The sequence below is a fragment of the Peromyscus californicus genome, unplaced genomic scaffold (genome assembly GCF_007827085.1).
Source record: "Peromyscus californicus insignis strain IS unplaced genomic scaffold, ASM782708v3 Scaffold_9__1_contigs__length_137607984, whole genome shotgun sequence".
Taxonomy (NCBI): domain Eukaryota; kingdom Metazoa; phylum Chordata; class Mammalia; order Rodentia; family Cricetidae; genus Peromyscus; species Peromyscus californicus.
This window is the reverse complement of record NW_026294617.1, coordinates 29274427-29291474: the sequence shown is the minus strand read 5'-3', so window position 1 is coordinate 29291474 and position 17048 is coordinate 29274427. Positions and strand designations below refer to the sequence as shown.

The following is a 17048-nucleotide window of genomic DNA, read 5'->3' as shown; positions in this document are numbered from 1 at the left end:
TAAAGTTTTTTTCTTGCTTCCTTTTTCCTCTTTCTTTCCCTGTCTTTTTCTTTTCTTTCTTCCTTTCTTCTTCTTTTTCCCCCCTTTCCTGCTGTAATTTGTCTTCCCTTTGTCGCGGCACGCTTGGAGAAAGTGGATGGAGGATGGAGGAGGGGCGGGGGGGGGGCGTTGAACGCCACCCCCGGCCGCGCTCCCGCGTCCCCCGCGGGTCCCCAGCCCGCGCCCGCCACCCTCCCGCTCCCACCCTCCACGCGCGCCCTCCCTCGCTCCGGTGACTCCAGCAGCTTCGGATTTGGAAGCTCACTGATTGGCTGGAAGCGATTCAACACACGCCAGGCAAAGAGCTTTGTCTGAGTTGAAGAGAAGTTGTAGAGATTTTCAGACTGGAGTCAGCAATCACGGGTGTTTAGTCTGCAGTCGAGCAGAGAAAGGGAAAGGAGGAAAAAGAAATCAAGACTCGCCCGGGTAAGACACACTGCAGACTCCGCCAGCACCCTGCAATAGATGGGGACGGAGTCCACGCGGGGAGCCAGGCCGAGGTGACACGCGGCTCCCAGCCGGGAGGATTGGCGGCACCCCCACCAGGAGAGGACTTCAGGCTCCTGTCCGGAAGTCGCCACACGGTGTGTATGAAAACTGAAGTTTGTGAGCTGTTGATTGCTGTGTGATTAAGAGTCGCCTTCAAGTCGCAGGGACCTGATGTGGCTTAGAGCTCTGAGTGGCGGGGAGGAAGTTGCAGGGATTGCTTGGCTGTTGTAACTCGCCCTGGGAAGGGAATCTAGGAACTGACCAATGCACCAAATGAATACTAAAATGCACTTTAGATTCGCACTTGCACTTCTGATGGCGTTTTTCAGCCACGATGTCCTGGGTAAGAATCTGAAATACAGGATTTATGAGGAGCAGAGGGTCGGGTCGGTAATCGCTAGACTATCAGAAGATGTGGCTGACGTTTTATTGAAGCTACCGAACCCTTCTGCCGTTCGTTTTCGAGCCATGCCAAGGGGGAATTCTCCTCTCCTGGTGGTAAATGAGAATACCGGGGAAATCAGCATCGGGGCTAAAATTGACCGCGAGCAACTATGCCAGAAAAACTTAAACTGTTCGATAGAGTTTGATGTGCTCACTCTGCCGACCGAGCATTTGCAGCTGTTCCATATTGAAGTGGACGTGCTGGACATTAATGACAATTCCCCCCAATTCTCAAGACCCGTCATTCCCATTGAGATATCGGAGAGTGCGGCGGTCGGGACTCGCATCCCGCTGGACAGTGCGTTCGATCCAGATGTTGGGGAAAATTCCCTCCACACCTACTCGCTCTCTGCCAATGATTTTTTCAGTATTGAAGTGCGAACCAGGACAGATGGGGCCAAGTACGCTGAACTCATAGTGGTGAGGGAGTTGGATCGCGAGCTGAAGGCGAGCTACGAACTTCAGCTCACGGCCTCCGACATGGGAGTGCCCCAGAGGTCTGGCTCCTCCATTCTGAAAATAAGCATTTCGGATTCCAATGACAACAGCCCTGTCTTCGAGCAGCCCTCTTACACAATACAACTCTTAGAAAACTCCCCAATTGGAACCTTGCTCCTGGATCTAAATGCCACCGATCCAGATGAGGGCGCTAATGGGAAAATCGTGTATTCTTTCAGCAGTCATGTGTCTCCCAAAATTATAGAGACTTTTAAGATTGACTCAGAAAGAGGACATTTGACTCTTTTCAAGCCAGTGGATTATGAAGTCACCAAGTCCTATGAGATTGATGTCCAAGCCCAAGATTTGGGTCCCAATTCCATTCCTGCTCATTGCAAAATTATAATTAAGGTTGTGGATGTCAATGATAATAAACCTGAAATTAGCATAAACCTCATGTCACCTGGAAAAGAAGAAATATCTTATGTTTTTGAAGGGGATCCCATTGATACATTTGTTGCTATCGTCAGGGTTCAAGACAAGGATTCTGGGCTGAATGGAGAAATAATCTGTAAGCTTCATGGGCATGGGCATTTTAAACTCCAGAAGACATATGAAAACAACTACTTAATCTTGACCAATGCCACGCTGGATAGAGAAAAGAGATCTGAGTATAGTTTGACTGTGATTGCTGAGGACAAGGGGACACCCAGACTCTCTTCAGTAAAACATTTTACTGTTCAAATCAATGACATAAATGACAATCCACCTCGCTTCCAGAGGAGCCGATATGAATTTGTCATCTCTGAGAATAACTCTCCAGGGGCATATATCACCACAGTGACAGCCACAGATCCAGATCTTGGTGAAAATGGACATGTGACATACACCATTTTGGAGAGTTTTGTCTTGGGAAGTTCCATTACCACGTATGTAACCATTGACCCATCTAATGGCGCCATCTATGCCCTCAGGATCTTTGACCATGAAGAAGTGAGTCAGATCACTTTTGTGGTGGAGGCAAGGGATGGAGGGAGTCAGAAGCAGCTTGCAAGCAACACCACAGTTGTTCTGACCATCATTGATGAGAATGACAACATCCCTGTGGTTATAGGGCCTGCAATGCACAATAATACTGCAGAGATCTCCATCCCCAAGGGAGCTGAAAGTGGCTTTCATGTCACAAGAATAAGGGCAGTTGACAGAGACTCTGGTGCAAATGCTGAACTCAGCTGCTCCATAGTAGCAGGGAATGAGGAGAACATCTTCATCATGGATCCTAGGTCATGTGATATTCACACCAATGTCAGCATGGAATCCATTTCCTCCACTGAATGGGCACTCTCAGTTATCATCCAGGACAAAGGCAATCCTCCTCTGCACACCAAAGTCCTTCTGAAGTGCATGATCTTTGACTATGCAGAATCTGTGACAAGCACGGCCATGACCTCTGTGAGCCATGCATCCTTGGATGTGTCCATGATCATAATTATTTCCTTAGGAGCAATTTGTGCAGTGTTATTGGTTATTATGGTACTCTTTGCAACGAGGTGTAATCGAGAAAAGAAAGACACCAGATCCTACAACTGCAGGGTGGCAGAATCCACTTACCAGCATCACCCCAAAAGGCCATCCAGGCAGATTCACAAAGGAGACATTACACTGGTGCCCACCATCAACGGCACACTGCCCATCAGATCTCATCACAGATCCTCTCCATCTTCATCTCCAACCTTGGAAAGGGGACAAATGGGCAGCCGCCAGAGTCACAACAGTCACCAGTCACTCAACAGTTTGGTGACCATCTCATCAAACCACGTACCAGAGAATTTCTCCTTAGAACTCACCCACGCCACTCCCGCTGTTGAGGTAAGATCATAAACTACATCACCTGCTAATGCCAGCTGTTAGTGCTCAGGGGTTGAGCAGTCATCACACCTTTAAGACTGTCATTGATAAGTGACAATATCCAGTTTCAGTAAGACTCAAGTCACAGTGTGTACATATCTCAAGTGCTCACTTTGTCATACTCTTCTTTTTTTTTAATAAATAATTCACTTGCATGTAATATGTGTGATGTCAGATAGTAAATATGAAGTTCACACCGGACTATGTAATCAGAGTCCCTTCACTTCTCAGAATAAGGTGCTGGGAAGTAAACAAACAAACAAACAAAAAAATCTCTCCTGAAAAAAAAAAAATCAACATTCTAGGCCTTCAGAATCTCATTTCAATGCATGCTGTCTTTGTAAAACTTTGCAGTTTTCTGGCATTGTTTTAACTAGCTGAGTTAACAGTGTATTTTACTGGATCTTTTTGAGTATTTTTGTTTTAACGTCTGACCATTTTATCTGAACTGTAAAAGAAGGCAGTTATTTAAATGGAAATGGTTCAAGAATGAGCAACTCAGCTGTGTTTTGAGGTTATCCAACTCTCCCTGCAATATATCTTAGCTGTGTTTCCTGGATGACTGCACTTTCTGCACGGTCTAGCATATGTAAATCACTGACATACAGAAATTGTGAGCTTAGCATGTAATAACAGGCCTCTCCTTTTCCCTTGCTTGATGCACGTGAATGCATGAGGGTTTTTTTTAATTCTCCCTTCAGAAATCAGTTCTATCTCTTTGGTTTCCAGCAGGTCTCCCAGCTTCTCTCCATGCTTCACCAGGGGCAGTATCAGCCAAGGCCAAGTTTTCGAGGAAACAAATATTCCAGGAGCTATAGGTATGAATTATCCTTTGTGTTAGCTGTTAAGTCTCAAGTAGCTTAAATGCTGAAGAGTAAAATTGTGTTTTTTGGTTTCACTGATCTTTCTAGATATGCCCTTCAAGACATGGATAAGTTTAGCTTGAAAGACAGTGGCCGTGGGGACAGCGAAGCAGGAGACAGTGACTACGATTTGGGGCGAGATTCTCCAATAGATAGGCTGCTGGGCGAAGGATTCAGTGACCTCTTCCTCACAGATGGAAGAATTCCAGCAGGTAAGAGGGGAAACAATAGCTAAATCTTCATTTTCACAGCTACCACAACACCAGGATGATGGACAGGCTCTCCCAGGCATCTATTGCTGCTGTCTTTATCCTTTTCACTAAAGCAGGTGTCGTCTGTACACTATTAACAGTGAACAAGCATGAGACACTTTACATTTTCTCTTCTCAAAATCCACAATAAGCAATTGGTAGAGAAGGAAAAATATGAGGGCTTAATGGAAAAAGGAAGGGGTGAGGACACGGAAGGAACCACACGGCTCCCCTTCTCTTTCTGTCTACCCAGCAGTGCCATAGGGCACTCCTCAGCACTCCAGAAAATTACTGGGTGGCTGTTTGTATTCAGACAGCCTGTTTGGTGAACAGTGGTGAACTGGACTATAATTTGGAGGATGCATTTCCTGTGATGGGAACCAACTCACAAAATCAGAGACTAAAATACACTGGAAAGGGTATACTTTAAGCACTAAAAATAGGTGGAGGAATGTACCTTTGTAGGTGGTGAGTGGAGCATATTTCATGCCACTTTTCATTTTGACTCTGGACAGCAACAGAGGAGGAAAACAAACCCAGAGGGGAGATTTATAAAGCACACAGCCAGGTGGAGGAGATGCTATTAAGTTTTGAACCAATTTTTCCTTTGTGACTCTTACCTCTAATTGTGCAGTAGGAACTCTGATCCAAGTCAGCAAATACTGAGAGCATCAGTAGCCTTCCTGTTGCTAAACGCTGTGTAGTAAGAAATCAACCCTTAGGAGAACAGAAGTTTTCCTTTGACTATCACATGTCTAAATTTATTGACTGTCCATTAAATGACTGTCATTGACAATATACACAGAGGAAAAGGACAATAGTTTGACCCCATCTTACTTCTTTCTAGCTTGAAATTATCTTTATAAGAATAAAGGAGTGTAGAAAATATAAGAGAGTTTACCAGAAATTTGGGGAAATCCAATAAATGGAATTTTAGCTCTCTTGAGCTCTAGGAATCATGGTAGCACTAGCTAATCAGCTGCAGGAGTCCTTACCGGCTGTGACCCAGGGTATCCTCTGGGTCCAAGCTGAATACTCTGGGTCCATATGGAGTCTTTTGCCTGCCTTGTCTCGCTCCAGGCTTTGACAGTGGAGTCAGCCATGTGGTGGTTGTTGACTTTATTTGCATTTCAGTGAATAAGTCCTTATCATTTTGAAAACATTGATGTTATGCTCATTGTAGTTAGTTATGGTGGTGGCAGTGACATTAGTGTATTTTCAGCTTTGAAAACTGGAAGCTTACAAAGGTTGTAATAACACACCCCAGGCAGGCAGACTGTGCCTGGTGGGGATGAGATGGTGAATCAATTCCCACACCCCCAATCACTAATCTATGACTTATTTAAATAACAAATGTTTCCTTTTTAAATAAAATGCCTAGCTTGTTTATTCTCCCCTCTCTCTTCCCCCCTCTTTCTGTGTGTGTGTGTGTGTGTGTGTGTGTGTGTGTGTGTGTGTGTGTGTGTGTGTGTGTGTTTGCCCATGTGTTCATATGTAGGGGCAAAAGACAGTGGATGTCTTCCTCTATTCTCTTTGCCTTGTTGCCTTAAGAGAGGATGTCTCCTTGAGAAACTCATGGATGTAGCAAGCCAGTTGACCAGTAAGCTTCCAGGACACCTGTTTCTGCCCCCTAATGCCAGGGTTACAGGCACAGGCAGCCATATCCGGCTTGTACATGGGTGCTGGAGAGTCAGTTCTTCCTGCTCGCACAGCAGTGAGTGCTCTTACCTACTGACCCATCTCCCTAGACCCTTATTTGCTTTTATATCCTGAAGGCCTTTCTGTAAACACTAAATGTTGCATGTTCAGTTATATGATTGCAAGGATCAATACTTTATCACTGGCTAGACAGATGTATAGGAATGATGTCTAGTTGCATTGAGGCCTACTGTGTGCATGATGGCCTATATTTGCACAGTCACCCATAGAATCTATTAGTTTAAATTTATAGATTCTTTAGACCAATTTGAAACCAAATCATTGAAGTATCTAAAGGAACATATATCCTCAAAGACCACATGCCCCAAGACAATTAGTTTTATTTTTCTGGCTTATATGATGGAGTAGCTCTTTCAATTCCCATGATTCTCTGATATTATGATGCTGACACGCCCTAGACTAGAACAGCAGAATTTCCCAGATTAGATTATTTCATAAACAAGAACACATGGGCATAACATCAATATTGCAGTGGATATTTTAAAATGCTTGGGGTTCATGTATTGGAATTTTAATTTATCATGGCAACAAACTGGAGAATAAAAAATAGACTATTCTAGAAAAAATAACCTTGCCATTTGTGGACCTAAACAACATCTGATGTCTCTTTAAATTCCAAAATCATACAATTTGAGTAGTTAGCTGTTAGTATATTATTATTCATTCATTCATTCACGCATTCATTGCTTACATTTCTGGGAACTGAACCCAGAACACCATACACATCAAAACTATGCTTTCTCTCTTTGCAATGCTTCTCATCTGTGTTTTCTTTTAGAAAAAAAAGCAGAGTCAAGTTATCTTTCCCTCTTCCCTATATTTCCAAAGTTACCATCATTCCATATGTTCACGGCAGAAGAATTATCTAGTGCTTGAAGTAAATAATGATTAATAATGATAGTAATAAATGTTAAAGAATAAAGAGATTGGGTTAAGTGTGGTAGGCAAAGATAAACTCTAGAAAACTGCCAATCTTGTTTATTAAGTGTCTTTATCTCCATCAACACATCATTATCCAAAATTATAGACTTTGTGTGTGTGTGTGTGTGTGTGTGTGTGTGTGTGTGTGTGTGTGTACACATGTATGTGTGCTTCTTATCAATTGTGTCATAGGAGACATATTCCTGCCTCAGTTGCTTCCTGCTTCTACAAGGGGATGAGCTCTTCTCAAGTTACAGAGAACTGGGAAATGAGCAGTGATTGATGTTGCTGCCATTATGTTTATGTTTTGCCAGCACAGATTGCAATGCATACTGAGTGTCTACAGAGATAACAGTCTTTTAGTCATGAGCATCATTGAGGTGACACTGTGTCAACATCCTAGATTCCTACTCATTCCTGCAACTTCTGCAGGCATGTTAGGTTGTAAAACTAGTGGTTTGCGAAAGTATCTACTCAGGAAATACCCCGAGTAGAAAAAAATGTTGGTCCACATCTGAAACTTATTAACAGAGATCAGCACAATTTTCTAAAGTATGTGTATTTTTAGGACTTAAGTGTCTCATTCCAACTGTTCTTCTGCATTGATTTGTGAACAAATATAGATTGCATTGCACGGCATGGCTTGCCAGCAGGGTCATTTCTGGTCCTTCATTCTTCCAATTCCCACACAGATGTAGTTTTTTCAAGCAGCTAAACAAACATGCATTTTTATCTGTTGGCTCATGTTTGATAGCTCTTTTCCTTCTTTGTCATTCAGCTTTGAACCCCAACACTAAGCCTCCATGGTCCCAGTAGATATTGCTGCACACAGATGGTTTGTACAGGCTCCCCTGCCTAGTCTTTCTCTACTTTTCATGATTGTGTCTGTTCTTTTCTTCATCATCTTTCATCTGTGAGTACTTCAAATACTCGTTTTTCATTATTATTCTACTCTGCTCTCCTAGTAGGTGTCTTCTCTGGCTCTTGGTCTTCCTCCCATTGCTGTTTACTGATATCCCAAGTCTTGTGGCTCCTCCCACTGTCAAATCTTTACTCTGTATAGTTTTCACAACCTTTTCAGAACATTTTAACTCACATTCCTTTTTATTCCTTTTTTTTTGGCTCAGAGTCAATCTCTGACTCTTGTTGCTCAGCAACACTGAGTGCAACTATTATCTTTGTATTCAGAGTCCAGTGAAATGCACTCTCGGTCTAATCTCAATTTTGTCAGTTTTGAATCCTTTGCAACAGGCAGAAAGGCTTCTCTTCCTAGAGCACACCAATCCTTTGTACACACTGCCCTTCCTACATGAAAAGCTGCCTTTTCCTCACTTTGTGTACCTCATGCTGCTCACCTGTTTTTTTCAACTTTGCTCTGTCTTTTGAGATACCAGCATTCATATCCACTCCTTTTCCTTTCTTAACACATCTTGAGCATCATCTCATTTGCACTTTACCTGAATGTCTATAATATCATTTGTTATATGTGGCTTAGAACTAGATTGTTGTCCTTTTGACAACCAGGGGGTGAAACGGCCAAGATTTGATGGGATCTTCAAGGATAACCTACTACACACTCCATAGCTAATGGCTTGATTGAAGCTCTCTCTCATATTCATTGCACTGCTTTCCACCCTACTTGTTACAGGACACTAATAAAGTTCAGTCATGGAGTGCCACAGAAGAGCTTCTGTTTCTGCCTATCCCTATCACCATAAAAAGTATCACCGGAGAGAGCTTTCGAATATTCCCAAGAATAGCAGACAAGATGGCCATTGCTTGGCTTCTCTTGATCCTTGCATATGGGACAGAACATGTTCAGCACTAAGCCACACATACACTGTCAAGTAGTTCAATCTCAAGGGTTAGGGGTGAGATTAGAAAATCCATAACAATGATCATACTTTCCTCTGCTCCTCTCATCCCCCCACCCCATTTCCTTTAGGTTTTCCTCTTTTCTTTCCCATGGCCTCATTTTTGCTATCCTTTCCGTTAGTCTGTCTTCATGATTTCTCCTTTTTTCCGTTTTCATTAGCATGTGTGTGGTATACATTTGAGTCTATGTATGTTTTTATGTATGTGGGTATATATGTGTGATATGTGTGCCTATATGTGGGTATCCATGCATGTAGAGTCCTGTCATAATACCTGCAATCATCTTCAATATCTCTTCCATCCTTTTCAGTGAGGCAGGACCTTACAATTTAACCCAGAGTTCCTGGATGTGGGTAGTCTAGCTAGCCAGCTTGTTCTGGGGAAACCTTGTCTCCACTGTCCAAGGCAGGAGTTACAGGTGGACCACGCCATCCATTTGACATGTCCATGGTTTCTGAGGATCCTAAATCCAGTCCTTGTAATTGTGAAACAAGTGCTCTTACCAAGAAGTCTCTCCAGCCCTCCTTTACATTTTAAGTCAACTAATTAGTACATAATTAAATTCTTATTTATCTATTGTGCTATAAATGCCATTCATTGCTTAACAATCATTCCTGAGATGGTTGGGCTAGTCATGTGGGTCATGCTATTCTATTGTCTTGTTGCCTACAAGCTCATTGTGTTCAGGTTTTGAGAAAACTTGCATATGGTCAAGATCCTTAGAATTCCAGGTAATTTTTTCTTCTTATTAAAGGAAATCAAAGCCAATGAAGCAGTGCAGCAGAGAAATTCTTCCCAAGCCTAAAAGTCCAGAGTTGAGGGCTAGAACAATAGTAGGTCTGTTCTCCTTCCTTCCATCAGGATGGGAGGCAGACAATATACATAGGTCTCGTTTCCATGTTCAGAGACTCCGAGGACAAAGCAGGGGCTGGGACATCACCACTGTGATAGTTCTCTGCTGAGGAAACCTACATGCTGTTTATATCAGTTGCCTTTTACCCTTTCCTGTTTTCTCCACTGGATGGATTAAAACAAGAGTTGACAAACACTTCCATGTAGCATAATACATGAAGTTGATTATCTAAACTTTTGTTTTTATTTAAATCACCCTTGTTTGCTCAGTTGAAACTTTCTTCACAGCATAATGACACAATCAGTCCTCTAAGAACAAAGGATCCCGGACTTGATTCTTAGATTCTTACACTTTTCCCAGTGTTTTTTTCATGCTTTAAAATTTTTGGATTCATATAATGAAGTCCTTATCTTACAGCACTTGTTTTATTTTTATTCCTCAAACTTTCCCTTTTTCTATTAAGAATAGAGGTCCAGAGGAAGCGAAAGACCAGAATTAGCATGGAGGTCTGTGATAAAGAGCAGTGACTTCCACATATAAAGATCATTATTTATCCCTTCCTGCCTACTTTTCATCCAGAAACAATCGTGACCACAATCTCTACACAGCTCCTTTACCAGCCTGTAGAGAAGGTATTATGCTCATAGTAGGTGATTTGCTTCCCCTAGCAAGCAGTGTGGCATGTCATAATTTCAGCAGTGGCAAAGGTGGAAATCTGCTCTCAGCAGCTACATCTATAGAATCAGTGCCAAACATATCCCTATGGCTAGCATCAATCCTGTTTTCTTTCATATTTGAGGGTTACTTTACACTTTCTGAAATTCTGTCCTTTGTCTTAAAATGTAAATACACTGAAAAGACCAAGTTTTCTCTGAAATGAGTGGTTGTTCTATGGAATATATATATATATATATATATATATATATATATATATATACATATCTCAGTTTTTATGCATTTTAGCTGCTCTAAATACTGAATTTAGTGATCCTCCTCTTTATTTTTCTGCTTTTCTCATTTGTAGTATTTTCGAGGAATGCGGCCACTCAAATCCCACTAGGTAACTGGAACATATGGGAGAATTTAGAATGTACTTTTCATATTCTTCAGCTTTTGATGACTTTTCCATGTAATTAAATATAAATGTATTTCAAACCTTGAAATAAAGGCCTTATAACAGGACAACTCAGGATACCTAAGGTAGTAATTAAGAACACCTAGCATTGGTATTTTAATTACTAGGTCAGTAAATAATGTAAAATCCCTGAGAGACTGATAAGGACAATAACTGGAGAACTAATATTCTAAGTGCCTCCACTGAAATAAAAAAGCAGGTCCAGAGCCCTTATTATCAAGAAAGTTAGTGAAAGATACATTGGAGAGGTTACCTGGTGTTATTCCAAATTAAAGATCTCACCTTAAAGTCTATTTTTTGCTGTTGTCATTGTATAGCTTATGTTCATCTTTCGTTTGATCACCCAAGCCTTGGCTTTTTTTGGGTGTTCATGTATAAATGAAAAGCAATACCAGATCTGTTCTCCTATCTTCCATTGGGATGGGAAGCAGACAATACGTGCAGGTCTCGTTTCCATGTTCAAATAATATGTATAAATTATGTATGAATAATGGTCTGATTTCTGCTCACAGCAGACTACTAAAAATGATATTCCCTTCCTTTAAATAAATGGAGGAATATAGCGTGACAACTGGTCCATAAAAGCAACATACAACCCTGTCTCGAAAAAACCAAAAAAAAAAAAAAAAAAAAAAAAGCAACATACAATTGAAAAGTAACTGTAGTCTATCTAATATGTCTAGTAATAGGTTAGCATCATGACAATAGGACAAAACCTTCTCTTTCTACTCTTAAAAATAAAATGACACTCCCCAGGGCTTTGAGTGATGCCGTGTGTAATAACACACCCTCCTTGCTTTGCTTATTTTCAGCAATGAGGCTGTGCACAGAGGAGTGCAGGGTCCTGGGCCACTCTGACCAGTGCTGGATGCCGCCGCTGCCCTCGCCATCCTCTGACTACAGAAGCAACATGTTCATCCCCGGAGAAGAATTTCCAGCTCAGCCTCAGCAGCAGCTCTCACATCAGGGCCTCGATGATGACAGCCAGCCTACAGAATCTGGGGAGAAAAAAAAGAGCTTTTCCACCTTTGGGAAGGACTCCCCCAGTGACGAGGACTCGGGGGATTCCAGCACATCATCTCTGCTCTCAGAAATGAGCAGTGTGTTCCAGCGCCTCCTCCCTGCATCTCTAGATACCCTTTCTGAATGCAGTGAAGTGGACCGGTCCAACTCCCTGGAACGTCGGAAGGGTCCAGCGCAGGCCAAAACTGGGAGCTACCCACAAGGGGTTGCGGCCTGGGCAGCCAGCACACATTTTCAGAACCCCACCAGCAGCTCTGGGACCCCTCTGGGGACTCACTCCAGCGTGCAGCCTTCTTCCAAGTGGCTGCCAGCCATGGAGGAGATCCCTGAAAACTATGAGGAAGATGATTTTGACAATGTGCTCAACCATCTTAGTGATGGGAAACACGAACTCATGGATGCCAGCGAGCTGGTGGCTGAGATCAACAAACTGCTTCAAGACGTCCGCCAGAGCTAGAGGACTTTAGCTGAGCCTTTGTGTTTCCATGTGTGTGGAATTAGGGGACAGGGAAAACCCTGAAAATAACTGGCGTTGCCAAATAGTTGCATTTATCATAAATGTGTCTGTGTATATTGAATATTAAATACTGTATTTTCGTATGTACACGATGCAAGTGTGATTATTTTAATCTGTATTTTAAAAATACATTTGTATCTTATATTTATGTGTAATTTAACAGACAAATTTTATTTTTTTACTCCCATGACAAACATGTTTTTCCCAATCATACAGAAACTAGCCACTATTTGAATCTATATCCTTTTCAACCAAAGGTATTGCTTAGATTAGTTAAGTTGGGGCAGAATTATTATGCTGTATGAACAACCCCATTAATGCATTAGGTAATTCTTAGTTTCACTAAGCAGTGCAACTTCCTTTTCAATATTTACAAAAAAATTTAAGCATCATTAGAAACATTAAACAATTTTATGATTACTATTCTCACTGCTTTCTGTTAGCTATGATAGATCACTTCTTCCAGCAAATTGGAGGAATGGCTTAAACCTATTTTAGACCTAGAAGCATCCTAGAGTGTTCATGGGAAGGAAATGACATGGGAATTCTTCACAGCAATGATGTGTTCATCCATGTTGCCTGGCAGTGGCTCCTGTAATTGTAGGGTATCACACTGGCTTGGTCTTGAGAATATTCTTCCAGTAGCAAAATGTCTACTTATATTTTAAACTAAACCATAAATCTGATTTGATCCTTGCTATATGAAATATGACCTAATGAAGTGAAATCTGTACTTTAAATGAGTAACATTATGTATTCTACCAATGTAGAGTGTTAATAGACAAAGACAGATATGTCAATACTCCGCCCCTCCCCCCCAGGGTAGTAAACATAATTGATTTATCTGAGACTCCTATTTGAATCTCTCCCTCTCTTCTCATAATACTTGAACATTTGTATCAATTGTATTGTCTTTTTTGGCTATAATCATTCACCTTTAGCTTTTGTCTCTTGTGCATGCTTTCATGGTTTTGCTTGTATTTTTAGCATATGAACATTTATAAAGTCATGTTTTGGTTAATGCAATTTTGTTTGATCTATCGTGTGACAAATGAAACCTTTATTTATTGTGCTGTTATCTTCTGTGTGGAATGCTTTGGTACGCAAGATTCTTATTATGACTATTATCATTTATGTTCAAGCTTCTATGAATGTTATTTCTATTAATACACTATCTTGATTGTATTCTCCTGAAAATTTTACTGTCAGTGAAAATAAAAGGAAAATTAAAGCAAATCTAAGAAACTGTCTGCAAGTCAGACCCCTGCTCTGATGTTTTAAGTGCTTTGTGTGCTTAAAACTCTCCCTGAGGGGGGATTCAGCATTGGGCATCAAATGGCAGAAAGGGAATAGCCAAGTAGCTTGACAACCAACAAAAACACACTGGGAAGGAAATGAGACAGAGACCAGTCAGGGGAATGAAAGTAATTGATTGGATTTCTTCTGTATTATGTGATATAAATGTATTTGGAGTGTAAACATATATTAACAGCTTACATATTGCTCAAGTTACAGAAACCTCAGAATGCATCCTGCTGAGTTGAACAAAAAGAAACAATGAGAGCCTCACAAGCTTTCCAAGGGGCTAGAAATAGAGATTTTGAATAATGTGAAATAAATAAAACACAACATTTCCACACAAGGTGTTCCATGTCTCCAACCTCTGGGTTCTCCTTTCTTCTCTGGTTAATCTTGCTTCCCATGTCTACACATTAAGGGAATATTAGCACATAGTCTCAGGTTATTTCTCATATTCCTTTCCTAAGTAATATTTTCATAAATACCAAGATGTCATGTGCATTTACAATGGTCTAACATCTGTGGTTGATATATGTGTACCCTAATAAACTTATCTGGGGTCAGAGAACAGAACAGCCACTAGAGGAGACATAGAGGCCAGATAGTGGTGGCACACACTCTTAATCCTAGCATTCCGGAGGCAGAGTTCAAGGCCACACTGGAAGCAGATCCAGGCATGGTGACACACACCTTTAACCCCAGGACTTGAGATCTTATGTCTTGCTTGATAAAGACACATGCCTTTAATCCCAGGAAGTAATGGTAGGAAGCAGAAAGGTATATAAGGCGTGAGGACCAGGAACTAGAGGCTTTCAAGCTCTTAGGCTTTTAAGCATTTCAGCTGAGATCCATTTGGGTGAGGACTCAGAGGCTTCCAGTCTGAGGAAACAGGATCTGCTGAGGAATTGGCAAGGTGAGATTGGCTGTGGCTTCTTCTGTTTCACTGATCTTTCAGAATTCACCCCAATACCTGGCACCGGGTTTTTCATTTATATGACAGTTTAAGATTTGTCTTACAAACATTGTCATCCCCTCCCAGTTCCACATTCTACCTTGGCTTGAAACAAACAAGTTAGCAATTAAGGATGTCTTTATCATTTATTATTCTTAATTTCTTTTGGCCCCAGGGGTTCCTTTCAATATTACTCAATACCCGTCATCCACCAAGGAAATTTTCTTCGAAGAAATGTAATGCAGCACCTAATATGCTGCTTCACAAATCCTCACGTTAGCCAGTGCCTACTGAATGCTGGGATGTATTTTAACTTGTCACAGGTCACGCACATAGTGATTTATTCTTCACTCTTATCTGTCTTAGTATGTAACACACTATGGCTTAAAGCTTTGTTAATCATTTACATTCATTCTCCTCTCTTCTGTAAGTCACACTGACCAATTACTAATATATAATTATTAAAACTCTTCTTGTCTTACCGAAGTTATGGGAAGAGTTACACACACTTTCATTTCCTTGTTTTATTCTTTTCCTACTAATGTCAGAGAATTTTCAAAGCTGAATTGAAATTACTGTCGCACTGAAATTCAAAGAACTGTGAATGTATATGAGGAGCAAGTAATTTCATATGGAAAGGATTGCATGGGTGAAATGTGTGTCTCGACCCTAGCATGCTCCCACACAGCTGAAGCAGGTGGTCCCCAGTATGCAGTGAATTTGTGTGCTTTCCCTTCTGTCCTTATATTTCTATTCCAACTCAAAGTATGTCAATAATATGGCATCGCAGAATTGAAGATCTAGGGGACTCTGGTTGAGTGATGAATATTCTGTGTAAAAATGAAAACCAAATCATGAAAGATTAAATGATTTATGTGAAGCTTTAAAATATTCTAAAAGTGAACACATTTGAAAAGAGACAAAGAATTTGAATTAATTCTTTTTCCATTGTGTGTATGTATGTTTATTATGAATACATTTTCACATGTTTGTGGGCACACATTCATAAGTGCATGTGGAGATCTGAGGTTGATGTCTGGAATCAGCCTCTGTTGTTCTACATTATTAAGGCAGAGTCTTTCAGTGAAACCAGAACTCTTGGATATGGCTGATCTTGCTAGTCATTTTGATCTGAGACTCCTCATATCTATTCACCATGTAAATTACAAGGAGTCTACCATGCCCACCTGCTACATAGTTTCTGTGGATCTAACTCCATTCTTTATGCTTGTCTGGTGAGTACTTTAAGCACCAAGACATTTCTCCAACTCCAAATTGTTTATTTCTTTATTTGCAAATTAAATTCATAGAACAAAACTTAGTTTGGGTTCATAATGTACCTTAAACTGAAAATATAAGATATCAAACTAATTGTAACCACTTAATATATGTTTTCTCCAGTTGTAATGAACAGAAGTATTTCTGAATGTTTAAACAAATTGAAGTTTTCATTTGATTTATTAAGTTTGTCAGATCACTGAGGAGTCATGTGTTCCAGTTCAATGCTTAGAGTCATTTCCAAAACTATTTCATGTCATGTAGAACACGTTGTATTTAAAACATCACTATTGCCTGAACTATACTTTTATTTGCCATTTATATCACTGGTGTCATAGTTCAGTATATATGTTCTGAAATGGTTGATAGGGACTGTTAGCCTACAGTATAGATCAAAACTAGAGAAAATGTGAAAATGGTGGTAAATAATCTTCATTAACTTGTTATATTTTATTATATTCTTCCCTACCTAATATGAAAATCTGATAGAACATTTTATGGGGGGCTGACATCATAAAAATTGCTATCCACACTTTCTGACTTTTAAAATTGTAGGAATACAACCTCCTCTAGCACTTTAAAATAACAGTTTTCTATTTCCTTTTATGACTTCTGAAAGATGCTCTTAATTCTTGTTTGCCTGCTCAGATTTTATCTCTTCAATTTATTTTTTTAATGGTATTCCTCCTTAGTAACGTATTCTACTGTCCACATTTATAGTTCCCATCTCCAAATTTTCACAGGAATAAAGCTTTCACATAACCATTTAGAATTAATCATTTTCTAGTGTTTTTCTTTGTTATCAATATGATTATCAGCATATTTCTTAAATACAAAGCTAATACTTTTCACTCTCAGCAGACCTCACTCTTGATTCATTAGTTTAGTGAAAAGGCAAGGTCACAAAAATCAGAAACAAAAGAACTTTTGTTTTTATTATAAGTTTTAAAGTTTTCTAAGTTTTTATTCTAACTTTTATATGTTTTGGGTATCTAAAAATACTTACATAGAAAGCCGAATATCAAAAGAGGAAATTATCTTTTC

The 17048-nt window shown here is 40.3% G+C and overlaps 1 protein-coding gene across 2 annotated transcripts; it reads left to right on the top strand.

Moving 5' to 3' along the window:
• The first annotated feature begins 274 nt into the window (after nucleotides 1-274).
• On the top strand, nucleotides 275-13720 carry Pcdh18 (protocadherin 18). 2 transcript variants are annotated; one of them, XM_052731363.1, is made up of 4 exons: nucleotides 275-3279; nucleotides 4048-4136; nucleotides 4230-4393; nucleotides 11748-13720. In XM_052731363.1, exons 1-4 carry the CDS (start codon nucleotides 793-795, stop codon nucleotides 12413-12415), a joined length of 3408 nt encoding a protein of 1135 aa, XP_052587323.1. In that variant the 5' UTR covers nucleotides 275-792; the 3' UTR covers nucleotides 12416-13720. The 2 variants fall into 2 exon arrangements, with proteins under 2 accessions (XP_052587323.1, XP_052587324.1); XM_052731364.1 differs by having other exon boundaries at nucleotides 276-3279; nucleotides 4051-4136.
• Nucleotides 13721-17048: the final 3328 nt, after the last annotated feature.